This window comes from Cupressus sempervirens, chromosome 11 (genome assembly GCF_028749045.1).
Source record: "Cupressus sempervirens isolate cs-2001-9-10 chromosome 11, ASM2874904v1, whole genome shotgun sequence".
NCBI classification, from domain to species: Eukaryota; Viridiplantae; Streptophyta; class Pinopsida; order Cupressales; family Cupressaceae; genus Cupressus; species Cupressus sempervirens.
In genome coordinates, this window is record NC_143128.1 from 361,024,012 (window position 1) to 361,051,900 (window position 27,889).

General features: G+C 35.1%; 1 protein-coding gene across 3 annotated transcripts in view; it reads right to left on the minus strand.

Moving 5' to 3' along the window:
- The window catches only part of LOC149529562 (uncharacterized), a 98,648-nt gene that overhangs the window by 39,720 nt on the left and 31,039 nt on the right, over positions 1-27,889 (minus strand). For 2 of the 3 annotated variants that reach the window (XM_089811651.1, XM_089811650.1), the window contains exons 2-5: positions 13,489-13,964; positions 13,324-13,396; positions 11,671-11,751; positions 11,446-11,509 (exon numbers count right to left, since the gene is read on the minus strand). In XM_089811651.1, the coding sequence (XP_089667777.1) occupies positions 11,446-11,509; positions 11,671-11,751; positions 13,324-13,396; positions 13,489-13,964 (694 nt within the window). Of the gene's footprint in view, positions 1-11,445; positions 11,510-11,670; positions 11,752-13,323; positions 13,397-13,488; positions 13,965-19,242; positions 19,324-27,889 lie in introns of all 3 variants that reach the window. The other variant, XM_089811648.1, reaches the window with a different exon arrangement.

Consider the following 27,889-nt stretch of genomic DNA (forward strand, 5'->3'; position numbering starts at 1 on the left):
ATGGTGATGAATCAGCTTTGCAATGTACATTAGCGCCAAATGATGTTGATGGTGATGATGGAGGGTATGTCTGCCAATGGTGTTCTGATTTTCTAACTTTCTTTTAAGAATGAACTCCAACTACTGAACTACTTGTTGCCTTCTACCTCTATGAATGGAAAGATTAGCAAATGGACGGGGATCAAATTTGATGAAAGCTTACCAACGGCTCTACCTCCATAGATGCAATGATTCAAGGGAATAAAGACTAGATTACCACGCAATGCTTCTTAACCAAATGCTAGAATGCTAGTGGCCTAATTTATAGATCCCTATCAAACATCCACTAATATCACCATACAACTATCCATCTACTTTTAGTCTTAACAACTTTCTTGAAATAAAACCTACTTTAACAACTTCAATGAAATTTAACTCTAACTATTGGAAGTAGAAACCATGCAATAACACCAAGTGTTCTTATCACCATGCAAGTCACAACAATGATAAGAGAAGCAATTTTGGTATTATCTTAAGCAACAATTTTCTTCAACCCTTTACAAATGAAAGCAAATGGCCTTATATAGGGGTCAAAATTACAACCAACAACAGAGATTAAGAGGCAAAATCAACGATCCAAATCAAATCCTAGAAACCCTAATTATGGTTGCCACCCCATCGGCCAATGAGAAGATGCCACCTCATCAATGGGTCAATGAAAAAAAGGAAAAGTGGCAACCAATGAGAAGGCACCAAAATGGTAGCCAATCAGAATCAAACAACTACTCTACCCAAAAGAAAAGAGAAATTGCCACTTGGGCTTCAAATGATCTTCTAATATAATTCTACCCTTTTCTTTCATCTTTTTAGCCAAAGCAATGAACTTGGCTAGCTTGTCGTTGACTTCCTTCCTGGGAGGGCAAAGCGTGTGTTTCATCTTGAGCTCAGCTGAATTCATCATGTTGCTCGCCGCTTGCAGTGTCTTCTCATGATCCTTCTCATATTCTTTCACATATTTGAAAAAGGCATTGAGGGAGGCAAGGGTGCCCAAATGCTTCTTCTTGATGGCAACCTTCCCCAACTCATCCAAATCTCGATCCAAATTTTGTCTCACTGACATTCTCCTCCTTGATATCTTCAAAATCAAGTGCAACCCCAACATCACTCATCATGGTTGAAATGAAATTGCCAACGCCTGGGCTATGCTATGCAATCTCGTTTCGTATCTCTTCAAGTATCATCAATTTGATGGTCAAGAAAACAAACCAAGACTCCACCATACCTATTCCTCCTTCATCCACCAACTTGGTTCTCTCCAAATATCTCTCTGGTAGCTCAATAAATGCTTGTAGCCTGGAGTGGCTAAGCCCTTGACTGGAAGGGAATCCTCCCACTCACCTTCAAACGTTCTGAATTTGTCTCTAATAGCCACCAATGACCTGAATGTCAAGATAAAGGAAGGCAAGAAATTTCGCCCATCTTGAATTATATCATTGATCCAATCCTTGACTTCGTGCAACTGAGCCGATATCTCTTCTATATTGCTCCCACTGTCTTGCAGAAGGGCTTCCTGATGCAACCGTTGGATAGGTCGGCAATCTCTTCAATACTTGGTTTTGGCCTCCAACTTTACAATCCTCTCGTTTGTCTATCTTAACCTTTCTCTAATTGAAACCATGGCTTCCTAGATCTCCTCACGTTCCATGTCATCCATGATTCTTCCCAAGTTATGCTCTACTATCTCATACTCCTGAGCTACAATCTCATCTACTACCTTGCTAACCTTTGGTATAGCAATCTGAACTTTTTGGTGACCCTCATCATCGCTCTGGATTACCTTTGTCACCGTTTTTGCAATTTGTTTTTGTTTCTCACTATCCTCCTTTTCCACTAACCCTTTGATATCTTCAACTGTTCGGACAATCACCACCTCGCCTCTTGGCATAAGCATTTGCCTTATCCATAGCAATGCAGTGCATCTCCCCAAATCTAGATTCGGTTTGACTAACAAAGCATCACCAACGGCCTCGGGCACTTAGCTTATTTCCTCAATATCAATTGGCATATCCTCTTCTTCACTAATGACTGTCAAATCATCTCCATGTTGGTTTTCCAAGAGAGGAGAGTACTTGGTACTGTTAGTGTAACTGCCTAATTCTGAATAAGAACTCACCTCTACCGCGGCTCCTTGTCCACTTGTATTAACATCTTGGCTTCTAGCCACAATTATGCTCTCCCTTAACGGTGTTGCATTCCATCTCTTTGCCAGAGATTCCTGATGTTCTTTATTTTTCTCAACCTCCAAACTTTTTTTCTTGCTCTTAACTACTCTTTGTTGTTGGCTATTGCCCCCACCTTTTTGTCCGACTGACTCCGCTAGACTTTCTCTGGTTTCATCTTCTCATAAGTAAGGTGTACCTTCTGACTTTGTAATTGCCTTAACTTCTCATTGTACCATAACTCAATGTGTAGATCAACTGTCCTTGTAACTACCTCTAAGGAAGGATCCTAATAATCATCCCAATCCACTAGACCCAATTCTATTACATCCACTGTATTATAATCCTCTCTTAGCACATTTTCATCCTCTTCCAATTGATTGGCAATATCAAGGCCTCTCCATCTGATTGCCCTCATCATGTCCACTAACAACCTTGAGAAAGCTAGCTTCCTCACATGAAAGTCATCCGATGCATTGGCTCAAAAATCTTCTAGAGTAGAAATATGTTTGAATGTGTTTTTGTGAGATGCGTTGATAAGACCATTAGGATCGAATCCTTGTCTTGCTCTATACTATCCTAGATGATACCATTCTAACTCCTCGGCAGCTGCAAAGGCGATAGGATTGGAGCAAGTATCATTGCCCATTCCAAACGAGAAGGTAATCCCTGTCTCACCTTTAAGTTTCATCATTTTGTCATAATGCTCAAGTTGCCTAGCCAACTCCATCAAAACTATCTTGTCGGGTGGGTACCTTGGAAGTCTCTTAGGACAAACTGTACTTCCTACCACTCTAATATATGTGAATTGTGAAAATTGGATGAACCAACTCCCATACTTCTTAACTTTTACTTTCGCTTCCATTGAGAGCCTTCTAGCAGGCGTCCCTTGTAATATCCTTACAGTCGTCATAGCAAAGGTGTCATAAAACATCTTATAATCTTTGGTGTTGTACAAATGAAGTTGTGGATAGCACTCATGCACCAAACATTGCCCCGGCCCATTGTCAATCACTCCTAAGGCCTTAAGTCTAGGATTTTTAGATAGGCTTGCAATCAAATAAAGAAGATAGGTTCCCATATAGAACTATTTTTGATTTTGCATTGTCCTAAGTTGCAACTCTAGATTTTCACTTATGATTCTAGCCCAATCAAATTTTCTCTTTTCATTTTCAATTTCATCAATAAAGTAGTACATCCAATTCTCAAATTGCATACCTTGAGCCACGCCCATGATTCGGCTGAGAAGCACAATAAGATCGTCGTACTCTGATTTGAAATCTGACTTGGTGAGCTTTGACGACTTGGTAACTCCCTTCTTGCCCTCGTGTAACCAATTTTGCTTTAGATGAATGAAGTAAGCCTCCTGATTATCCTGAAATAACTTGGCCACCTGATCTATCATTACTATTGTCATGCCTTTATGCTAGGGAATATTGAATACTTCTTCGACCACCTGTCCGCTGATGTTAGCCAACACTCTCTTCCCTTCTTAAAAAATGGACTTGGTCACAATATCAAACCGGAATGCACATTCCATTACCGATTCCAAACAAGGCTAGGTAGGAGGAAAAGCCGCGACGTGTACAATTTCACTCTTGCAGATCTTCGCCATGGGGGATTGTCCTTCCTTCAATCTATCCTTCAATTGTACCATGTTCACTATACCGACATTGGTATCACATATTCACCTCACTTTCGAGAAGAAGGTGGTCTTAGGCATCATGTCTTCCTTGTCTTTTTTGGCATTCGTTCTATTTGGGTTCTTGCTTGCATTAACATCTACCATCCTAAACACTCTAACCCTTTGTTCTAAATGATATGAACTACACTTATCGATCTCCAACCTTCTTTTTATCAATGGAATCTAGATTATTTATGCCTCTCCAAGTCCTATCTCTACACTTATCAATCTCCAAACTTCAATCCTAAGGATGGGACTACCACTTATTTCTACCTCTTTGTTACCTTAGGATGGACCAAACTTATATCTCCCAACTTCAATCCTAGGGTGGTCTAGCTTATTTTTTGCCTCTCCAAATGTTCTATCATAAAATCTGCACTTATATCTCCCAACTTCAACCTATCAATGGAATGATGAAGTGGTGGATGAGGAGTGCAAGAAGAAAATAAGGGAAACAAACCAAGCAAGAACAAGGAATAGAATCCGCCTTTAAAACCAATCTTCACCTCTAACAATGAATAGAATTTATCTTAAATTTGTCTTTACCAATAATCGGGCCCTCTTCAAGTTTGGATCAGATCTCGGAAATTCAATCCTCCTTGCAAATAATGATGCCCTAGCAAAAATCAGAATTTCGATTTCCTTGAAATTGCCCATACTTGCCAAAAATCAAACCTCAAAGCACATTGTCCTTTCACCAAATAAAATCACCAAATTCTGGAAGGAGAAAATGCTGCCAAAGATGGAGAAATCAGACTTCAAAAAAATAGCCCAAGCTGGAAAAAATCAGATCTGCTCCAAAAATTGTCCTAAGGCAGAAATTTGCCCAAGCAAGGAGAAAAATGCCGCCAAGAAATGGGGAATCCACCCCAAAAATTGCCCAAGCAAGAAATTCGCCTCCCTTTGAAGAAAATTGCACATCCAAGGAGGAGGAAAAAAGGAATGAGAAAATAAGAGGGGAAGCCCCTCTTATACCACACTTTTTACTTCTCCAAGTGGGCCGACCTGCTTGGAGGAAAAGCAAAATTAAATTAGTCCCTTAATTAATGGCTCAGATTCAAATGCAACATTAAAAACACTTAGCCCTATAGTGAAATTGGCTCATTTAGTTGCTAGCTTTGATCAAAAATTGCAAAATAGAAACAAGGTAAGCCTAGGAGATGTCAAAATTTTCATTTAATAATGTTTTGGCAATTAAAATATCATTAAAATCGAATTTAGCAAGCCAAATCAATTTTCAATTCCAAATTACCAATTTCCTTTAACATTTCTAAAATCTTGTAGGCTAAATTTCAACCAATTTAATGTGATTTTGTAATTTAATCCAATTTCAAATTTTGCAATGCAATTTCAATTTTTTTAACAAAATAAATCCTTTTCCTAGCAGTCAAAATTCAAACTCCAATTTCAATTTCACAATCCAAAATTTTCTTTTTCACCAAAAAAAATTCAATATTTTCTAAAATGACTAAATCTAAAAATTCATTTTGAAAATGCTCAAGCTCATACAATTATTTCAAATTTTCAAAAAAATCCATCTACGTACAAAATTTGTAATTTTATCCTGCCAGATGTTATTTTAACCATAGAAAAATAATAATGTTGAATTCTGTTTGGCCTAAGGACAAAATTACATATTCCGGAAAATCAAGTTTTGCATCGAATGAAAAATAAACCAACTCAAATTCCTCCTGGCCCAAAGGCATCCAAGGTATAAAATTACCAATTCAAAAACTCTAGAGAATTCTGAAAAAATTGCTAAGGCAACTGAAAAATTACAAAAATCTGCAATAATTGCCAAGGCTTGCCCCAAAAAGGGGGTCCCCAAAGTTTTTGAGGTGATGGTATGAAAACCTCACAATAAATCTTATTCCTTACCCTTAACCATTGGTTATGATGTATTAGTACACCTTATTAGACCCAAACAAAGGTGACTAAATAGGTTTTGAACTCCCAAGTACTGATGTCGAATGCAAACCCTAATTCAAGCCATCAACTAGGCTTATTTACCAATTAGGTCTCCTAACACTGTTTTTCCCCTTTTTCTCCCAACTCTTCCAAAACACTAGGCAATTTGAAGATTGATTCCAATACCCTTTTTGGAGTACTTCAACTTATTTCAGATTTAGATATCGTACGGAAGTGGACAATTTATCACTATTTTGGGCCTAATTAGGACACTTTTCCAAAGAAACCATGCCTCAAACCTTGAACCAACCCACCAAACTTGGTACAATATCTTAATTTGTTGCCAAACCAAGAATTATGGCACTATTTTGGTCAGCCATAACTTCTAAGTTGCCTAAACACCAAACCCTCACCAAATTAAGCCAAAAACTAGGGCTTTCTTAAAACCTTGCTGAAACTGACTTCCTAAACCAAAGGGTTATCAATTCACCTTCACATGAACATGCCCAAACATAATCAAGAAAGATAGATCCCCCTATTAGGCTAGTTTTTCTACTGCGATACTCATAGCATCAATTTCAATGCATTTAGCAAGTTAATTTACCATATCTTTGGTGATCACCAATCAAAACTTGTTCTCTACATTACATAGGGTTAGTAGACATTAAAATACATTGTATATGGCCCATTCTACAAGCAACTGAGGACAAATATACAGTAGAATGGCCCTTTGTTTATGTCAGACCCTCAAAACAGTCATTTTCCCAATGTTGTTTGTGGGACAATCAAAACATAAGTATTAAAATGAATGTTTTAAAACCTCAAAGTGAATTGTACACATCCAAAACATATATCAGAAGGTTTTTATATAATTAAATAATCCACTCTAAAGATAACTTCAAACCTTGAATGAAGAATGCATACAAAACTGATTGATACACCTCAATCTCTCGTCTCTTATACCTTTAATGGTGTACATTTGTGGATATCAAACTGTCCATGTGCCTAAGAAACCTCTACAAGTCACAGAACTCTTAGAACTACCTTTTCCTGCCCAAAACCAACTAACCGTTGGTGTTTGAAAATTCAAATTATGAAAACTTAATTAAGGAACTCCTAGACACTTAGAACATTGGTTTTAATCCTTATAGGATCTTATTAGATTATTAATGACTCCACGCACCTATTTGAGCCTATTGGCACAATCTTTGCCATTTTACATGATTTGGTCCTATGGTCCTTATCAGGACCATTAAGACATTTAACTATTACATTTATTTCATTACATGGAAATGTCATAATTGGCCTTAAAACATCATAGTTAGGTCCAAGTGACCCTAGAACACATCTTGTATCCCTTAGTGTCTTCATGTCTTCGACTAGTCCAACAAGTGCTCCTACACCACTTACGGAGAAAGCTGTTGTTACAGTGACTGGTATTGAAGTTGAAGTTGTTCAATCTAATGACAACTTGTCAGAAATCTCACCTACAATAGGTTTTTTTGACTGGTCTTCTGTTTTGTTACTGGATATTTGTTACATCCCAAAATTTTAACCTAATTAAAATAAGTTATAGCCGTTGAAATAATTAATTTAAAATTTCATTGTCATGATCATGTGAAAAGGGAAATTAAAGTTAACTGTTTATTTCATGTGAAAATGATTGTTATAATTTTGTATGTTAGAAATTGGTTAGTTGATTATCATGTTTACTTGTTTATTGATAATGGTAGTTAGTCATTACATTTATCAGTAATATATTCTAATGTTTGACTTAAATAAAGGAACTTGTTATTATTGTGGAAATGTTGCTCTGATGGTTGCAGGAGCAGACTAAGGGGAGAAAGCATTGCTAAATGGGATGGGGCACTATCCTAGTCCACTGTCCAATTGTCGATTTGTTAGGTTTGACCTCTAACTACCTTGTTAAGGATTTAGCGACTTCGCAATAGAGTACATAGTTGGACAGTCATGAGCTGCTTGGTCAAACATTAGAAAAAGTAAAAATCTAAAATTCTTGTTTAGAACTATTACCTCTCTATTGTTATGAGACATCAGCAGTCTTATCATTAAGAATATATGTGTGTGTGTGTGTGTGTATGATGCCATCATGATATTAGGACGATATCTATAAATCGTACTTATTAATATATGTATATATATATATATACACGTGCATATGCAAAGAGAATATGATGTTAGAAATGAACCATATTTCTCTTAACTGCACACGTATATAGATGTATGTATACTTATAGGTGTGATTTTAGATATAACAAATAGCATAACAATATCATATATTGTAAAATTTGAAATTTTATATATATATATCTTAAAGAAATAGAACCTATGATAAATTTAGAACATATAATTTCATTTGTTAAGAGGCGGCCATCTCCACTTGGCACCCCCCTTTCAAATTCAGAGACCTTTATGAAACCGTTGATCTTTTAAAAAAACTGACATCTTGGAACCAAGTCAAGAGCTACATGGCTCAGCAGGATACAATGCATGAGGTGGTCTTGTTTTGTGCATCTTACAGAAAGACCAAGCATATACAATCGACTATTTTTAAATCATTCTTCCTTCTCACAGTACTATCAGAGAGCGGGCCATTTAGAGCCGCACATTTTCAGCACAGAAAGAACCGAAATTTCCATAGACATTTTCCTTTCCGGTCAGGTTATGTTCTATTTACATTCTAAGTCTCTTTCGCCATGTTTTTACTATGAGAATATGTTGCGGCTGCATTGAAAACATCTCTATTAATCTTTATAGTTGTCCATCTCTAAGGCTCGATATGCAGAGGCTCTTAATATTATTTTTTATGGAGACCGAGTATCTTCTTTATGAGAGAGTTCTATAACAAAGTCTGTCTATAAAAACAGGTTATGCTATTGTACTTGTTCAGTACTCGATGTGTATCAGCTGTTGGAAATTCTTTCCAAGAACCACATAAGATAAAATCTCAGTATGAGGTAATAGTCTCCAAGGACTCGCCTTGGGCTAGTGAAGCCAATGAAAGAGGGAGGAGGGGAGAGGATTCCTGCAAAGGAAAAGCAACAACAAAATCAGAACTTCCATGTATGAACATTTAACTTTTTTAAATTAGTTATTAAAAGAGATCCCAGTCAGCTCATGATTGTTCAAAGAATACTCTGTTGTCAAGCCAAGGGGTGGTGATCGGGTAGTAGAAACCCATCTAAATCCTTGGCCAAATTTGATTAGAGACATGCTTGCCAATTTTGATCACAAGATATCGGTGGTGTCAGCTAATCAAGCATGCTCACCTATTACTGGGCGGACATTCTAAACATCAGTATGCTCGAATGGCTGGACTATAGTGCCCCAAGCCTAACCCGAGGTAAGGAGGGCCTTTCTTGTTAAAAGATTGTGTGGGGATTTATAAGATATGAGATTGGGAGGTTAAGCCTATGTCAATGCTTCTCCTCTTTACCAGATGTCGAGGCTTGAACAACACCATCAGTTATTTTCAATTAGTTCAGTATGTACTCTGAATCTTTTACTTGCAAGTACAATTATATTACTTAATGTATAGTCGTAGAAGATATTGAAATGAATATAATTCTTTTTTTGAGTTATCTTAGAATTCAGTTTAGATAGTTATTTCAGTTTAGAAAGTTATTTCAGTTATCATCATATGAAATGGTTTTAATAGTTGTTTACTTCTGAAATATAGTTATGATGTATTGTTTTCACACCTGCTCCATGTCATTCCATTTAATGTTCAGATATTACAATATTCCAAAAAACATCCTGAATTTATGTTCATTTATATCCAAGCTGCCACTACATGTTTGCTCTTTTTGGCCCATAGGGCAGAAGCTTATATTGTAAACTCTTCTTTTGGTAATTTTTACTCAGAACAGAATTAAAGATCCAAATAATTCTGATTATTGTTAATTCATAATGCTAGAGAGCCAAGAGATATGATAGATCGCATAATTTCATATTATCTACTCAATAAAGGAGAACATTTAACGGTCATGACCAAATTCCAAAGCCATGTATGCAAATCATTACATTATTCCTCACTTGGAACATCCAAATCAGAAATAGATCCATTTGAACCAAAAGCGGAACTGTAAGCAGATTAGATGTGTTATTAGTTTTTTAGTAGTTTAAATTTTTCATGACACTCAGCAGTATTGTTTATATTTTATCATCCTACCTGGACCTGGACTGCTTTTCAAATATTTCTTTTTCTTTGACACTCGGGTACAGGGGCATTCATGGCAGAAACAGATAAGAATGTTTCCATTTGATGAAAGAAGATGATGCCACTGCAAATCAATAATCAAATGGAATTCAGACAAAAAGAATTGGACATATCTTACAGTAAACCTCCAAATTTCTGATGGTTAAATGTCAATAAATCTACACAAGAAGCAAGCTATGTTTCATTTTTTTGAGCATTTATTTTAGAAGTCAGAAAATTCTTTTCCAATGACATTGACATTGACTCTTGAATATCGAGAATTGTAATCATTAACAGAGATTGCCTATGAATGTGTTGACTATTTACAGGTATTGCTAATTTAAGGAAAAGTTTTCATATAAATCGTTGTTGCTATGTCTTACTTCAACCCTTTTCTCTTAGTTTCCCTTTCTACCAATATGAAAAGGGGGGGACCCCCATAAAATTATAGGCCATTAAATTCTAGGGATCACCATTTCCTATAGTATTAAACCTGCAGATTGTAGTTCTGAAAATGTTTTGAAATAATTCTTATCCCTCAATTTTTATTCTTGTGTGACTTGAGGTACTTGATCAACAATGTTGTATCTCATGCTTCACTGTTGAATAATATGATTGTCTAGCCTTTATGGCACTGGCTTCAACATCCATGAATCGCTACATATTTTGCCAGAAAATCAATTAATAATCTACACAACTATTTTCCAGCTTTACTTTGAAAGCCACTGTAGGAAAAATATTTATCCAGGACATACATTCTTAGCATAAACTGATTGGTACATTCCATCTCCAAAAAATAGATGCATAAAATTGATATGTTTTTCTGATGTCCTGCAAAATTATCACATTCTGAGTTCCATGGAGTGAGACTTGATACTTCTAAATGCAGTTCTCACAAATGTAGAATATCACATCTGTATAATGTGCAGTTATACCGTCATCCACATCCTAAAACTCAAGGAAGATAGAATATATATGCACTAAAGGACTCAACAATTACATGATTCAGTTATAACGCCAAGCTATTTTTGATTTGGTGCATGGCAATTGCAAATTTAACAAAAACAAAGAATATCAAAGTAAATCCTTCACCTTTCTTTGGCCAACACCTTATGGAACTAAATGCCTCGGGAATTTATCTGGTAACGGGATCAAATATATACAATGTTTGGTCCTCCAAACCCACTTATCCGTGAGCTAGATTCCTTATTCATCCATCTTTGGGATATTTTGTACGATCATAAGTTAGCCAGAACTAATTTGAAGATATATTTATCTAAAAGGTTAATGGAAAAATATTTCGTAGGGTTGTAAGTTTCCAACTAACTTTACCATACTATATCTAGGGCTTAGACATTTTGGCAAGAAAATCAGATCTTTAAAACTAAACCAGACCGAAAATACGGTTTGCAGAAAATGAAAAAAATATGAACTACCTGTGGATCGAAATAATCTGGGTTCCCCGTAAACAGTTGTGAACACAAATGTCTGATTTGTTCCCTGGGAGAGAATTGTACGTTTCAGATAAACAAATATTAAGAAAGTCATAAAACATCAAGACAATTCAAGATGTAAAAGAGAAAGCTGCTACGATACAATCAAACGTAGAGTGCAAATACTGAAACTATGTCCTGAGTTGCAAATTTATGATTATAACATACTTGATATTTTTTCTTTGGAGTGGGTTTCAGAGGCCCATTTAACAATCCCCCAAAAACAGCACCTTGCATATCACCAGTTACCTATAAAAGTGAAAACTATATCATCAGGTTCTACTGAGGTATCTAGAAACAACTAATACTCAAGAGGCATTTATGTACTTACCCATTCAAATGAAAATCAAATTTGAGAGAACAATGACTGGAAGTGACTGAAAATTACTTTTATGTAACAACAGGGTTTAGTCTAAATCAAATTTAAATTTATCTTTTATCTATATGGCATCATCCTTTCCCAGCTCATGGATTAGTTTGATTCAGTGTTACAGGAGACGCATCTCTGTCCTTTTCCAGCTCATGGATTAGTTTGATTTAGTGTTACCAGGAGAGGCATTTCCCCATGGAGACGTGTCTTCGAGACTTACCAAGTCTCCAGAGTTTTCAAAAATGCCTGGAGTCTTCATGTTGAAGTCTCCAAGTCTCTGGCCACAAAATTAAAAGTCCCCGAGGAATCTCTGGAAAAAAAGGCAAATTAAATACAAAATATTTATTTTGACCGTCATTTTAGGCATTTGGAAGCCCAACAAATTTCCATTTGGACTAAGACGAACCAAAGACAATGTTTATAGTAGATGATAGTAGATAAGTTTTTTATTTTTGTTTGCATATCAGTGATTTAGCATCAAACTATATATTTTTGAATTTCAAATTTCGATGTCATGATAATCTCAACAATTATGATACACAGATATCTGATATGCAATTTGAGTTTTGAACTATTTGACTCGATATGACACAATACTAAATGACTAAATGATATTACTATTAGTCTTTAGTATTTGCCTTTGGATTTAATCTCCAATGTTCTTACAACTTTCCATTGTTCTTGTTTTCAAAGCACTATTTTATGAATCTATGATATTTCTTGGAAATTATTAAGGTTTTATCAAAAAGAAGGTTCTTGTCTCCAAGTACCACCATGTCCTTTTTTTTTTAATATAGCTGTGCCAGTGATCTCCAAGTCTCCCCATTTCCCAGAAACACTGGTTTGTTTTTGTTTAGTTTCATGGCTCTTGAGAGGAAGCAAATGCTTTTCAGGCCCTCTGTTCTCAATCTTTCGGGACACCCAAATTATTTTTGATTCTTTCAGAATTCATTTTTTATTACACTTGCAGATTGGCCAGCTGGAAGTTCCCATTGTCTTCCTTAATGTTTCAGATAATTGAATAAATATGTTGTATTTTAAATCTGCATTTAATAGTGTTGATGTTAATATTTCCAAAATTGTTAATTGATATATGTAAAAAGGAAGATCCGACAATGCTGCAGTTGAGTCATGTATCCACTTGGACCATAAATGTTGATCAATGAACTGCAATTATTTTTCCATTACGTAATACCTTAAAATATTTTGTAGCAGATGTTGAAGCCATGTAGGCAGAAAAAATATCATTGCTTTGAAGTTTGAACCATCTCCTAGTAACTTGAATGAATACAGAGACAAACTGATTCCCGTCCATTTAGATTTTTAAAAATATTAAGGAACACAGTATTAATACAGTAGAGTTAAAAATTGTAATTTGGAAATATTTTCTAAATTCAAACTAATATATTACTAGAATCCTTTTATTGATAGTTTGGGATAACAAATTATACCAGTAAGCATGGTCCAGGAAGATCAGTACTCTTGCGAATAAGAGTCATGAGGGATATACCATGTTTCTGTGTACTGTCCAAATGTAAGGACAAAATATTATTACAGATTAAAAAGAAATACGAGTCTTAGTGAACTTTAAACACCAATGTAGAACACTAATTTACCTGTACAGCAATACCCACTGACAGCCCTTCACCACAGTAGGAAGACATGCATTCAGAAATTCTCGAAGATTATCCGACAAGAATAAAGACTCGTCTGAAAGATCAGGCAGAGATGCAACCGCCTTCCGTGAAACCCAGTATTGATCTGATGAATCACAAGGTTTTGGGTCTGTCTCAGTCACAACCTCCCACTCATTATCCTCCTCGTAAACTCCCGAGTCATCTTCTCTTGTACCAGAAGTTTCAAATACCAACTTGTAATCAGAGGTTTCATCTTGCTTAAAAGACTCTTGAGTCAGTTTCTTCTGTCTAAGAGAATTCCGCAAATCTGTAGAGGAAGAGACCTCATATTCAACATTCTGACTTGAACTATTGTCACTAGAACCAGTTCCAGCTGCAGGGAGCAGGGAAAAAAGAAAAGCCGATAAAGATGATGTATCTGGCCCGTAAAATTCACTTTCTGTAACAGCTGTACCCTGAAATTGCCACAGTTTCACATTTTAATGCATTTTTTAGCTTTCATCTTGTGGAATAGAAATCAGAGTTTATTGAAGGCATCAATTTGCAGATGAAGAGCTTCACAGCTTAGAGATAGATTACATGCATACAGTTGAAGTTCACTGTGTAAAGTTCAGTTGATCAAGTAGAGGTTTAAATATTTTTGTCCTACAAGATGGCAGTTTTGATTACAAATATGAGAGAGAAATGAGCAGAAACAACAGAAGCCAAAATTAAAAAAACTGCACACATATATGCTTCTATTTTTCTTTACTCTCCTCATAATATGAAATACAACATAGGATTTTTCATATCCTATATTATGGAAGAGTTATAATACCTTACTTTACATAGACAAGTTGTTTTCAGAAATCATAAACAAATCAACCAAACTATAACAAATTTAATACCCATTATAATTATTGAGTTGCAATAACTCACTTCTATGTTAGCACACACTATTCTAGCCTATCTGAACATGGGAAGAAAGTATATTACATGAACAGGACATGTCTATTTAGGTCTGGATGCTGCTTTTTGGATCTTCCTGCACATGATCACCTACATGCAAGAGCTTATCTCGCTATCACTTCCAGTGAACTCATCACTAGCTGAACATACTTCCAAATGTCTAATAGTCAGAGGATCTCTATAGTCAGCTATTCTCCTATACAACTGCTTATAATTTGATGATATTACATTCTCTTCTTTTCAAACTTTAACACTTTCAGCTCCAGTAAGCCCATCTCTTGTGGCTGTGATCCTAATCCCAAGAAAGCACACCCCCCACCAACACTTCCTGGTTCAGGTTTACCATAAACCTAGATACAAACATTATATGTTCATATGTACACCTCATTTAGTTTTCTGGCATAGTACTAACAATTTCAAGATCCATGAACTGCACTATGCCAGTGTTTTTGTTCAATACAATGTTTTACACCAGAAGATTGCAGAAGGAAATAACTCACAAAATAGAAACAGAAGGAAATGCCACTATACAAAAAGTCGCCTCAATGTTAATGGCTAGTGAGAGGCACCATTTAGTCTCCCTCCTCCAATGCCTCCAACCTCCATTTTGAATTTATCTAATAGAAAGTCTTCATCATTAAAACAAGATTGTTCTTCAAAATCTTCGCCAGAATTAAAGATATTCACAAGAAAATCCAAGCAACAAAACTAGCTCAATAAAGGTGATTATATCTGAAAATTAAAAAGAATCAAAGAGAAAAATATGCACACTATGTTGTTGGTGTAAAATGCTTGAATACTGTTAATTTCTTTCCTTCAACTACTTAAGCATTTCACTGCTGATATATTCCTGAATGGTGTTGGTGAGTTCAATGAGAAGTTTTTCACTAGGAACCCTTCTCAAACTGCTAAGTATTCATAATGAATTCTTTACTCATGGTAATGTAATAAAATCTTTAATTTTGCCAAGAAATGTACATTTGAGAACCTTCTAGCATAAAATCTTGGTCCCCAGCTTTGTTTGCCCCCATTTCTAAGAAACCACCAAGAAAATAGCAAATATATCAGCGGCAACGTGGTGTAAATGGCATACCTCAGGAATCCCTCCCCAAGAATGGTTGCCACTACATGGATGACTATCCAATGAGAGGAATTAAGGATGGCTTGAAGACGCTTCTCCAAAATGTCACTCAAAAAAGACATTTGCCATTTGTTAGAGACAAGCCTAATGAGGGTGTCCATTATCTAAGTCTACCAATGCTGCTCTCAAAGACAATATGTACGAGTCACCAAAGGCCACTGGAGGATGTAAATAGCATAAGGCAATCTGTTATCCATTTATCATAGCCACATTCCCATGTGTCCTTGTCATGATGCCACTTAGTCCAATCTGTCATTTTGAATCCTTTCAAATTTGTTTCCGAGGAAAATAAATTAATAATTAATGGTTCCTCATTGAGTCACACACATGAGTTTATTCTCCAGCCCTGCAATGACATTCACAGCCCAAGAGCACGATAGGTTAATGATATGTCACACCCAAACTCTCAGGAAACCTCCCATCATGAGCTGTTATCATCAAGATTCGTTATACCAATGCATATTTGGTACACTAGCCATATAAAAAGGTTTTTCTGTCCTTTACCACCACCACCCTTGTGTGAATATGATGTGTTAATTGTTGATGTGAGTATTGTTCCACTACAACATACAGAATTGAAGACTCAATGTTCCAAGGTGAAACACAAAATATCCAACTTGCTCTTGAATAAGGATGCTCATATGTTAAACAATGCAGATGAATTGTATGATCAAATGAGACAACCTCAAGGTTCCTTCTTAATTGTGGACTTCACTTAGTTTAAAGATGTGATATGTTGGTTATCACAAAGAGACTTGTGTTGTTCAATCAATAGATATGGACTTGATTTTTATTTCTTCAATTACTTCCAGCCAAAGAACTTGTAAAGGAAACAAAGTTATGTGCGATAATGTTGATCATGGAGTGAGCTTCTAACTAATCTTTGCTTTGCCATGTCAACTAAGCATAGGAGGATGCAAGCTTCAAAGGATGCAGGAATGACTTTCACATTGTCAATATTTATCCAAATAGCCTACGAAGCCGCAATCTAGAATCAACATCTCAAGTAGAATTTAAACACTTCAAAGCAATATTAAGTAATCCACCACAAAGACCAATAACAAATCATCAATTACTTTGATAGCATTATGGAAACAATTTCTTCAAGTCTCCTCTCCTACTCTACTTTTACTACTAGCTAACTTCTCAAATGACTAACCTTCTAACTGTAACATACCTATTTTCATAACTGTTGTGAAATAAATATTTAACTATCAACTAATTCCAAATCATGTGACCATGACTACCATTAACTAATTATAACTAGAGAGAAATAACTGCTACTCAAACTATTTGTAAATTTAAAATCTACGAATGTAAAGGAAATAATAAATGATCACATTGCTGCCAATCTAACATGTTCATCTGTAAATAAAGTAGCAACAATAAGATTAAACATTTAATATATTCTTACATATGAATCTAATCCATTTGCTTCTATGTTTTCAAAGGCAAAAGAACATACAGAAATGATGAAGTGTTCACTTTATCTTGTTGTCCAAGCCTCGGCATTGGTGACAAAGACCAATAACAAATCATCAATTACTTTAATAGCATTATGGAAACAATTTCTTCAAGTCTCCTCTCCTACTCTACTTTTACTACTAGCTAACTTCTCAAATGTCTAACCTTCTAACTGTAACATACCTATTTTCATAACTATTGTGAAATAAATATTTAACTTCAACTAATTTCAAATCATGTGACCATGACTACCATTAACTAATTATAACTAGAGAGAAACAACTGCTACTCAAACTATTTGTAAATTTAAAATCTACGAATGTAAAGGAAATAATAAATGATCACATTGCTGCCAATCTAACATGTTCATCTGTAAATAAAGTAGCAACAATAAGATTAAACATTTAATATATTCTTACATATGAATCTAATCCATTTGCTTCTATGTTTTCAAAGGCAAAAGAACATACAGAAATGATGAAGTGTTCACTTTATCTTGTTGTCCAAGCCTCGACATTGGTGAGAGGAGAAGCATTGACATAGGCTTAACCTCCCAACTGCGGACCATACTTATCCCCTCACATCCTATTTTAATAGAACGGCCCTCCCTACCTCGGAATCGGGGTTGGGATGTTCTTGAGTCCAACCATTTGATGGTTTGAATGTCCCAATAGTTATTACTAAATAACTGAAGCATCTGGACAAACAAAAAAAGATCTCATGATCGACACATCTACCTATTTCTACCTTGGCCAAGGATTTCAAAATTGGGTTCGTAAACCGGATCTCCACCTCTCGACTTGACAACAGGTTTCATCATTAGGACATGTATGAGCTATTATATGTATTTTATTTCTTAGTTATCTGATTTCATTCTTGATTTTGATTGCAGGTTAGATTTTACACCTCTTCACCAATCTTTGGCCTTTCTACCAGGTGAATTTCCTTGGTGTCACTATAATCTAATTCCATGCAAGATGGCAACATTTGGATACCTTCCAATATACATGATTATCTCTGTTCCAAAGGCTGATTTATTGATGAGATCTCAGAGTATTATTGTTAAGTTGAAAAGAAATTATACATACTTCATATATCAGCAGATGGCATAAAGGATTAACCTTAACATTTCAGTCCTAACCATCTAAAAAGATTAATTCATTTTAGATTGAGGAAGAAAAATAAAGTATCAAATAGAATATGCATGAGATCAGATAATGATTTACTGATTATTCGAAGTCTCAATATTCCATATACAGATTCTTTGACTTATCATTGTAAACCAAGAATATGACTTTCGAATTCAACTATACTCTCCAATAAACATCCGGCTCAATATCATATACAGCTTCCAAGGATTTAGGAATGGCAATGCTAATTCTATAAGACTGATAGTTTGTTTTCAGATTGGAGGAATATGGAAATAAAAAGCCGACTGAAAAATAAGTCAAGAAGTGCATAACCTGATTTCCAATTTCAGGTTTCTCTCTCTCCGCCCACTAGTGTACTTGATTTCCCCACCAAGTAAGGTTTGAATACAGTTCCGGCACTGCGGATTCAAATGAAATCTAAAAGACGATTTCGGATTTGCAGAGGTAAAAATGGATTACAAAAAGGATGGAAATCTCAGGGTTAAAATGAAAACGTAGTAGAATTCTTGGAAGGAAGGAAGATATTGCAGGAGTGAGGAGGTTGTTCTCAAACGATCTCAAAGATGGATTTTTAATGGTCAACCGTGACCTTTTGGCTACCATCGGTCATCAAGAAGTTTTTCTTTTGATTACTTCATAAATTTGAATTTTTGAAAAGATGAAACAAGGAGGGAAAAGAATTAAAAGATGAAGGGTTCAATCTTTATTTTATTATTATTATAAGCCCTTATGTACGTTTATATATGTGTATCAAGGAGATGACATCAATAGATTATATAATTATTATTTATTGGTGCCACTTCATATATATATATATATATATATATATATATATATATTTGTATTTAAGAGTTTATGATAATGATTAAATAAGAGATTGTCAAAAATAAATCTTTCAAGGTATGATTTATATTTAATTTAAATTATTTAAAATTTTTAATTTATTGTTTTCCTAATAGCTCATGTGGTCCTATAATGTAACCTGTGGTCATGTCTTCGTATCCTTTAAAAGGTAATCTTAGGTCATACCTGTCGATCCTGATGACTGAACCCATCGACCATCCCCTTCCGATGATCCCGTTTAGCAATGCTTCCCCTCTCCTCAGTCTTCTTCTTGCAATCACCCAAACAATACATTCTTGCCAAGACATTAATTCAAAAATATATTTATCGTTAATTCTAATCAACATAATTGTCAATCATCTAATGACAATTATAGGTTACTTGATTATTTTCCTGAACATCTATATTAACTAACTCATTTCACATGAACATGAAGGAAATAATCTGTTATCGGTTGGTACAACATATTTAATTAACTCATTTTGCATGATCAAGAAAAGAAACAATCTGTTAACAGTTGATACAACATATATAATTTAACTAACTTGTTTCACATGACTAAGAAAAAAAAAAATCTGCTAGCAGTTGTTACAACGTATATAATTAACTAACTTGTTTCACATGAACATGAATAATTCGTTAATCCAACAGTTATGATCAAATCAAAAATTAGGGCAAAATTTGGGATGTAACACTAACCTTCTACCCTTCACAAATGAGAAGGCCTTGGCCTTTTATACTTGTTCAATTACAATGAAGGGTCAAGAACTATTCCACATCAACGGCTATAAATAATCCCTACAAATCTTAATTAGGGTTGCCACCCAATCATCCAATTACATTAAGGCACTATAATTGAATGTGCTTGTAACTTGAATTTTATGATTGGCAAAAGACAATTAGGGCAAAAGACAATTAGGTGCCCCACCAACATCTTTTTCTTGAAGACTTGATCAATTCTTTGGAGATAAGAAAATATCTCTTGATACTCAACAATATAAAGCCTTCAATTGTGATGGCATATTCCCAAAATTGCTTCATCTTCTTTGAATTTTCTCCATCTTTCATTCTTGGAAGTTTTCTCATTGCCATGATTCGAACTTGATTGTACTTGCACATATGAAACATAAACTTCTTGAAGTGATGAAGTTATTGTGTAGCTCGATCCTTCCAAAATGAACTTGAATTTTTTAAGGAAATTCAAGTTGGTGAAAATTTTCTCTAATTTATCTTTCTCCTTGTTCATTGCTTTCTTGGATTCCATCTTGATCTTGACTTGAATTTGTAATTTGATAATCTGATTTGAATCTCCTTCTCATTTGAAATCCTTGAGCTTGAGCTTGATCTTTAAGGTTTGAGTTTTATCTTTTGCCTTCCAAACCTCTCCTTCAAAATTTACCTTGCAAAACGAGAGAAAAGATGTATCAAGTTCATCAAATAATGAAATGAAAGAAAGCTGAAAGCTTTCATAAAATCAATCTTGCATCATCATCAAAATAAGGAGGCAAAGATGGATTTTAGTTCAAAGATTTGTTCATTAGTTCAAAGATTTGTGAGTGTATGATAAAATCTAGATAGTTCATATTGATAAACAACATTGGAATTTATACCTTGAAAGTCGTTACATCCAACATCCATTTGGAAGATATTAGCAGTTACCCAATAGTAACTAATTAAAAACAACAATGTCATAGACATAATGTAATATGGTTACGCCAACATTCCCCACCTTATTACATTGATCCTTTAAAACATCAACTTCACCTTGCCCTTAAGGCTTACGAAATAAAACATGTTGATTACATGAATACATATTTTGAGAAAATGTTCATCTAAAGTAGCAAACCCTGAACCAAGCAAGGCTTTGTCAAGCTGTCCATCAAAAAGGTGTAGCTTTGAGTTGTGTTCTTGAATCACAAAGTCTTGAATTATTCAACAATGATTACTAAGAGATGCGGCAGATCTTTATCATTGTCTAATGACTGTGAAAGGATATAATTTTCGATCATATACTTTGAAGCTTGCTTGACAACAATCCATATTTAGTGCAATATCAAGTCTCAAACCTATCTCCAAATGAAGCTTCACAAAACATGCATTCTTCAATTTTATTAGCATTAGAAAACAAAACAGAAGCATGAAAGAAAAACTAAAATTGCTCCTCATACAAGCATCATCTCAAAGCAAGAAGCTAACTTGAGATGATGGAAGTTCCTCCATTCTCCGATGCTGCCAACCTCCATAATTTGAAGGCTTCTAGTACTAATACATTACTGAAATCGCCAAAACATTCATTTATAACAACATCACCATCAAGTGAATCTTCATCGCCACTTTAGAACAATAAGACTTAATTGTCAGTACATCCATTGAGGATAATCATGCCAATCACTTAAAATTAATCACTCCTAGCCATATATCTTCAATTGGAATTCCAAAATACTTCTAAATATGAACAAGTTGGTGCAATTCCAAATCTCCTTGAAAAGGATCATTCATTTTGGACATCTTATCAAATGTATAATCAATAGTGAGTGGCTCCCAAGATTACTTTAAGCACTCCATGTAACCATGTTTATAAAATAGTCTCCAAAATTTTCCTTATTTATCCATTGAAACAAATTGCTTCTTCAAACCAATCAAACACTTACATTTAAGGCGACACCATAGGCATATGACAGACCAGAAAAAGCTTTTGAAGCCGCTTCTGACTTACCAAAAAAAAGGAGATTTAACAATGTAGAGAAATGAGATGGAATCAACAATCACAAAGAATTAGATCCCAACTTGCAATAGATAGATCACCTACAAAACAACATTGAGGCCTAATGACAAATTTTTGATCCACCAAGGGAGTTGTCACATTAGAAAAGGTTGTAGAGAATTGTCACACTAAAAAAGATGCCAACCATAGATTTAGTAGTACATGACCACCAACCAAAGAGAGGAGCTTAAAACATATAGTCTATCCAAAACGCGTAACTGCCTAATCACAGTCAAGCTGTTCAAGATTTTGAATGCATAGTTTGATGCTAAACCAAGACGCAAAAACAAGAGAAGTTAAATTCTTGATTGAATGCCTCAATGTAATGTGGTTGGATGGAATACCATGATTCAAGGTTATACAGAAACTGATTTTTTTTTTTTAAAAAGCTTCAATTACTCTCAACTACACCTGTAATTTTGACAACACGATTTGTATCACCATATTTAAGTAAAAAACAATCTATGTCAGCAATTGTCCCCAACACATGACCTATCCAAGAAGAGCTAAAAAATCTGAACATGGCACATATAGAATGCAACAATAGCAATATCCAAATCAGCGTGCCTATTTGAATTCAGATTATTTACTGTTACATCCCAATTTTTGCCTAATTTAAAATCTTCTCATATAGTAGTTGGGTTTCATGTGAAGTTAGTTGATAGGTAAAATTAGTTACGATCATGTGAAATGGTAAGATGGTTAATTGATATGATGTTATTATATCATATAACTTGAAAAACTTGGAATGTTGGATTATCCATTTATAGGAACTGGAATGGTAGTTAGCCGTTATGACGCTTTATGAACAATAACTTGTTAAAGAACTTATGATTTGACAAATATGATATTTTCAAGGAAAATTCCTTATTGCAGTAACGTGGCGAAGGGGGCAAGGCATTGCCAGAAAAAGATTTGGGCACGAGGGCACCACCTATCATTGGGCAACTAGGTATGAGTCCTAAACCACCATGGCCGAGTAAATGGCTAGGCAAGCAAGAGTATACCTTGGATGACCATGAGTTAACCAATTAAATTATATAAGATTATAAGAAAACTCAATTAAGAAAGATTACCTTCATATTGTGGATGATCTCAGTGTACCTTGTGAATTCTATCATGTCTTAGTATAACAATATCATATCTATACTCATACTTGTGTGGGTATAAGATATGTACATATGTATGTATGTCTATCTACATATATATGTATGCAAGTTTCATTTGTAGTGTATACATATATATCTGTGTATATATATACCTACATATTAAGTTACTCAGGCAAGCATGAATATAAAAGAACGACATTAATATACTAAGGCATGGGTGTGGAGGATGTTGCCACCTTTATCTTTTTAATATTTTTCAATCTTGACTATGGTCTTTTATGTATTTATTTATTTGTTGGGTGGCCACCTTTATTGCCAGGGTGTGAACTTGACAGAAAGTGTACTTACAAGTTGTTTCAGCTTGGGTTCAGCTATGAATTCTTGGTGTAACAGGAAGCAAACTTGTGTGGCTCAAAGTACTATTGAAGCAAAGTATGTTGCAGCATGTATGGTTGCAAAGGAAGTTGTGTGGCTTCACAAATTACTTGGTTTATTTGGTCAACTTGTTGATCCTATTATGATTATTTGTGATAATCAGAGTTGTATAAAGCTCTCAGTCAATCATGTTTTTCATGACAAATCTAAACATTTTGAAATCAAATACCATTATCGAAGAGATATGGTCCAAAAAAAGGTCGTTAACCTTAAGTACATTTCTATTGAAGAAGAAATTGTTGATATTCTCACTAAACCTCTTCCTAGGGTGAAGCTCAACTACTTCCAAGATAAACTTGGCATTGTGGAGAATGATGCTACGGAAGAATCTCAGCGCCACTGCTTCATCTCATAATGTGTACTTCCCTGTGAGAGAAGTTCAAGGTGAGATTCATCATTCCATCCTTTGCGAATAGGCATGATGGAAGTGCAGTCTTCTCTACAAGAAGATTGAGGTTGAAGCCCTCATTCCACCCGGTACAAGGAGGCATGGTGGATACACCCTCCACGAGTAGGCATGGTGGAATTGCAGTCTTCTCTGAGAAAAGATTGAGGTGCAAGCCCTCATCTTGTCCACCCTCTGCATGTAGACCTAGTGAATCCACCCTCTACGTGTAGGCACGGTGGAATTCATGTGTGTGACACTTTTTCGTATCATCAATTCTCACCCTCTAGTAGTAGCTATGGTGATTTTTTATTGTTATGCTGAGATAACAATCCTATTAAGAAAATCTATGATGAGATTTGTGTTGATATTTTCCCTGGTTGCAACTATGTGTATTTTCCATGAGATGGCTCTCTAAAGATCTCCCTCTTGCTAAGAGAGAGTGTTGAAAAAGGGTAGCTGCAATAAAGATCTTACCACTATTGAAGATTGCAGCTATTAAAGATTGCAGATTGTTTTCTACTCATGTTGATTCAAAATTCATGATTCAGTTTTGATGCTCATCTCTAAAAGAGCTCATTATGCTTTCTTGTTATCATTTGATGTCTACCTTTATCAGCATTCTCTGCTACGTCCTATTAATGTTGTGTGATGCATTCTTCGTTTCTCAAGGTTGTGTTAATATGATATTATGTGCAATGTCTTCACATATATATTCAGTATATTGGTTTGTGAGTTATATATCTCAACTTGTTCATGAGTTCCTTGTTCCAGCTTGTTCACGAGTTATATATTTTCCAGCTTATTTTATTATTTGCCATTGATGACATGGCACCCTTTTCATTTCCACCTCATTGTGGATATAGTGGTCTTTTCTTATTACTGAAGCAGCATTCGACTCATGGATTATCGTCTCTTTTACAAGCAATATGTTTCTTGGTTTGATTGTTAATAACGGTGAAAGATGCAACATCACCATGATTCATCTGGGAGTATGAAAAGTTTTTATCACATATTTTCAAACATTCGCTCTTCCAATTTTGATCACCGTATATGGTAGCATGTGTATGGTTTATTGTAGGTAGCACTCAATTCAGGAAACAAATAAGGTCTTTCTTAAAAGTTCAGTGAAGTGTATCTACAGCATTATCTATGTATAAAATTTGCTTCAGCATGTACTCTGTATGAGCAGTTTATCATTTAAATGATATAGTTTGCGGTAATCTTTTATTGGGCATCATATCTTGCTTGAAGACATAATATTGAGAACACTGTTTTTAAAGTTATTGAAGTGTCTATCAGTAGCAGATTGTTTGTAATTAACTTTAAGGATCTAAACAAAGGATTTACTTTTAAGTGGGCTGGGTTGTTTCCCTCAGTGAGGAGGGTTTTTCCCAGCATAAATTTTCTTGGTGTTCATTTTTATTTCTTTGTTTTCTCGTTCCGTATTTAAAAAGCCTTCCTCTCCTTTGTAATTACATTGTTTTTCAATCAATCATCATTTCGCGGTATCAGAGTACAAAAGCCCACAGGTTTCTAGGTGAATTTTTAAATTCACAGTGTTTTACTTGGAATAGATTCCCATAATCTTTATCACAATCTTTTATTTTTCAAAACTTTCTGAAGGAAGGACTGCGCATGTCTGGCTAAAGGTGTTTTAATCATTCTTTTATCTAAAAGAATCACGGCTTGAAGATCACCGATTATTTTTACAGAAGAACCTGAGCAATGTCTTTCTCTGCCCACACAAGAAAAAAAGTGGGAGTCACAACAAAGTTTTCACATCATCTACAAGGGTTATTCACACAGTTTTGAGTTGCATTTTTTACCACAACCATGCCTTGTTTCTTTCTTAGACCATGCGATGGAGGTTTTCAAAACATCATGTTGAAAAGCAATCAGCTCTTCAACATAAAGAACTACATCCCTAGAAGAAAGGGATGCTCTCTATTTTTGAGTATCGATGCCTAGACAAGATTGTTCTTAGTAACACTACTCACCCTACAACAACAGGCAAAGACCAGGACAAGTTTGACGAGTGTGACCATGAAGCAGTTATGTTGTCAAAGTTATCTATCACCGATGACATGCTTCCAAAAGTGTCATTTGACAAGATTGCTACGAAGATTTGGAAGCACCTAAAGAGTCTCCATGGAACATCAGACAAGGAAAATGCATTCTATTTAAAGAATATGTCATTTTCAATCATGATGTATGATAAGATGTCGCTGTAAGAGCATCTTAGGCAGAACAAGGATATATGCGATCAGCTAGAGGCCACTGGTTCCAAGAAGGAAGAAGTGGATATGGTGGTCATCATGTTGAAAAGCTTACCACAATACTATTAGCGCTTCATCAAAAAGTTTACCACTACATCCATAATGCAGATTTGAATTTTAAATAGCTATTGAATAAGCTACTGCAGCAACCCAGGTGGAGACAACAGTTTGGTAGAAGTGACATGGCCAGTGTGGAACAAGTGTTTACTGCCAAGGACAAAGGCAAAGACAAGTCCACTCAGGAGAAAAGACTTAGCAAATCTGATGAGACTTTGAAGAAGAACATCACGTCACTTTTGTGGTAAACTTGGTCATATACAAAGGGTCTCAGAAACAGGTTTGTATCACAAAACATTCTAAAGAGAAGGATTCAGCCTTCTATGTATTCATAGCCAAATGACCTGCAAACTTTGTCAAGCCTTTTGTAGGACAGTTAGTTAAAAAATTGACCAATAAGAGAGGGTAATACAATTATTTTGTACTATTCGACTTATAATGGCCGTTTTAAGTCTTTTAAATTATCTAGTTAGTTTAGTGAGTAACTGTCTATCTTTTGTGTGTCAATCAGCTAGTTTAATATCGTTCTTCTTCTACTTTGAGTTTGCAATTGTTTCTTTTAGAAACGTCATCTTTGTAATTCCTTATTTGAGGAATCTTTCTTCCCTTTGTAATTACTTCAGTTTTCAATCAATCGATTATCATTCTAGTGTTAGATAAGGTATAGCATCTAGTCAATCTTATACTATATGCATATTGTAATAATTAATTTACAAGTAAATCAATTCATTAAGGGGGCATTTAATAAAAGTGTCAAGTACATGGGAGGTTATGTTCCGGATTAAGAAGGCGATTGGAAGCTATGTTGATAGTTAAAGGAGGCTCCACAACTACTTATGCAACTCAGATGGCATAAAAGACTTGAACGAATAAAGGTTTCTTTCTTTGTCTTTTGGAGCACTTGCAAGATGTCTGCATAGAGGAATTTTCTACATGCTCTTTTATTGTGTAAGGAATACGAAATTAATGTGTCATAAATAGCATTTCTTTAAGATAGTATTCTACAGGGACACATAACCCCCACCCGAAAAACTCCCACATTTTCAGGATAGGCACATCTCCAAGATGCAAAGACATGGGCAAAATGCAACATCCCCAAGATGTCTGAGGAACATCTAGGAGTCTCAAAATTCTCAGAGATGCTAGGGAGACACGTACAACCTGATAGCCAAATAAATGTTTTTAAACTCAATTTTTTTTATCCCTATGACCAAGGTTTAACCCTAATGGCATATAGGCCCCATCTAAACCCCATAAACCCTATAAAACACCCTTGAATCCTTATTGACCACATCACACTATTATGAGGAGAGTCCAACACCATGGTGGGATATAGATCCAGAGGTGACAGCACATATTAATGAGGATGCTACACAAACAGGATTGTTTAGTATTAGTATGTATTAGCTTGACCACGTGGAGCCCAACAATTCTAGTGGTGAGGAATTTGGGGATGATTAGAGGCCTCACTACACTCCATTTTGTTCCTATGCACATAATCATCATTGTACACATTGTAATCATCACCATATAATCCTGAATAGAATATTTATTTCAAATGGACATTTTCATTATTAAATGGCAAATTGTTATCGTTCACTCTAAAGTTCAGTAGTTCCTAAACTTACTAGTTTGTCAAAGTTTCATTTGTAACTCTTAAATTTATACTGTCTTTGTATAACTATGTTTATAAGTACCATATGTATTTCAGCCCCGCCCCCACTACTGTCCCCCCATATCCCCCAATTAGGAAACTCCATGGAACTATGATTTAGATTATTATAACTGATCTTTCTTTACAAAA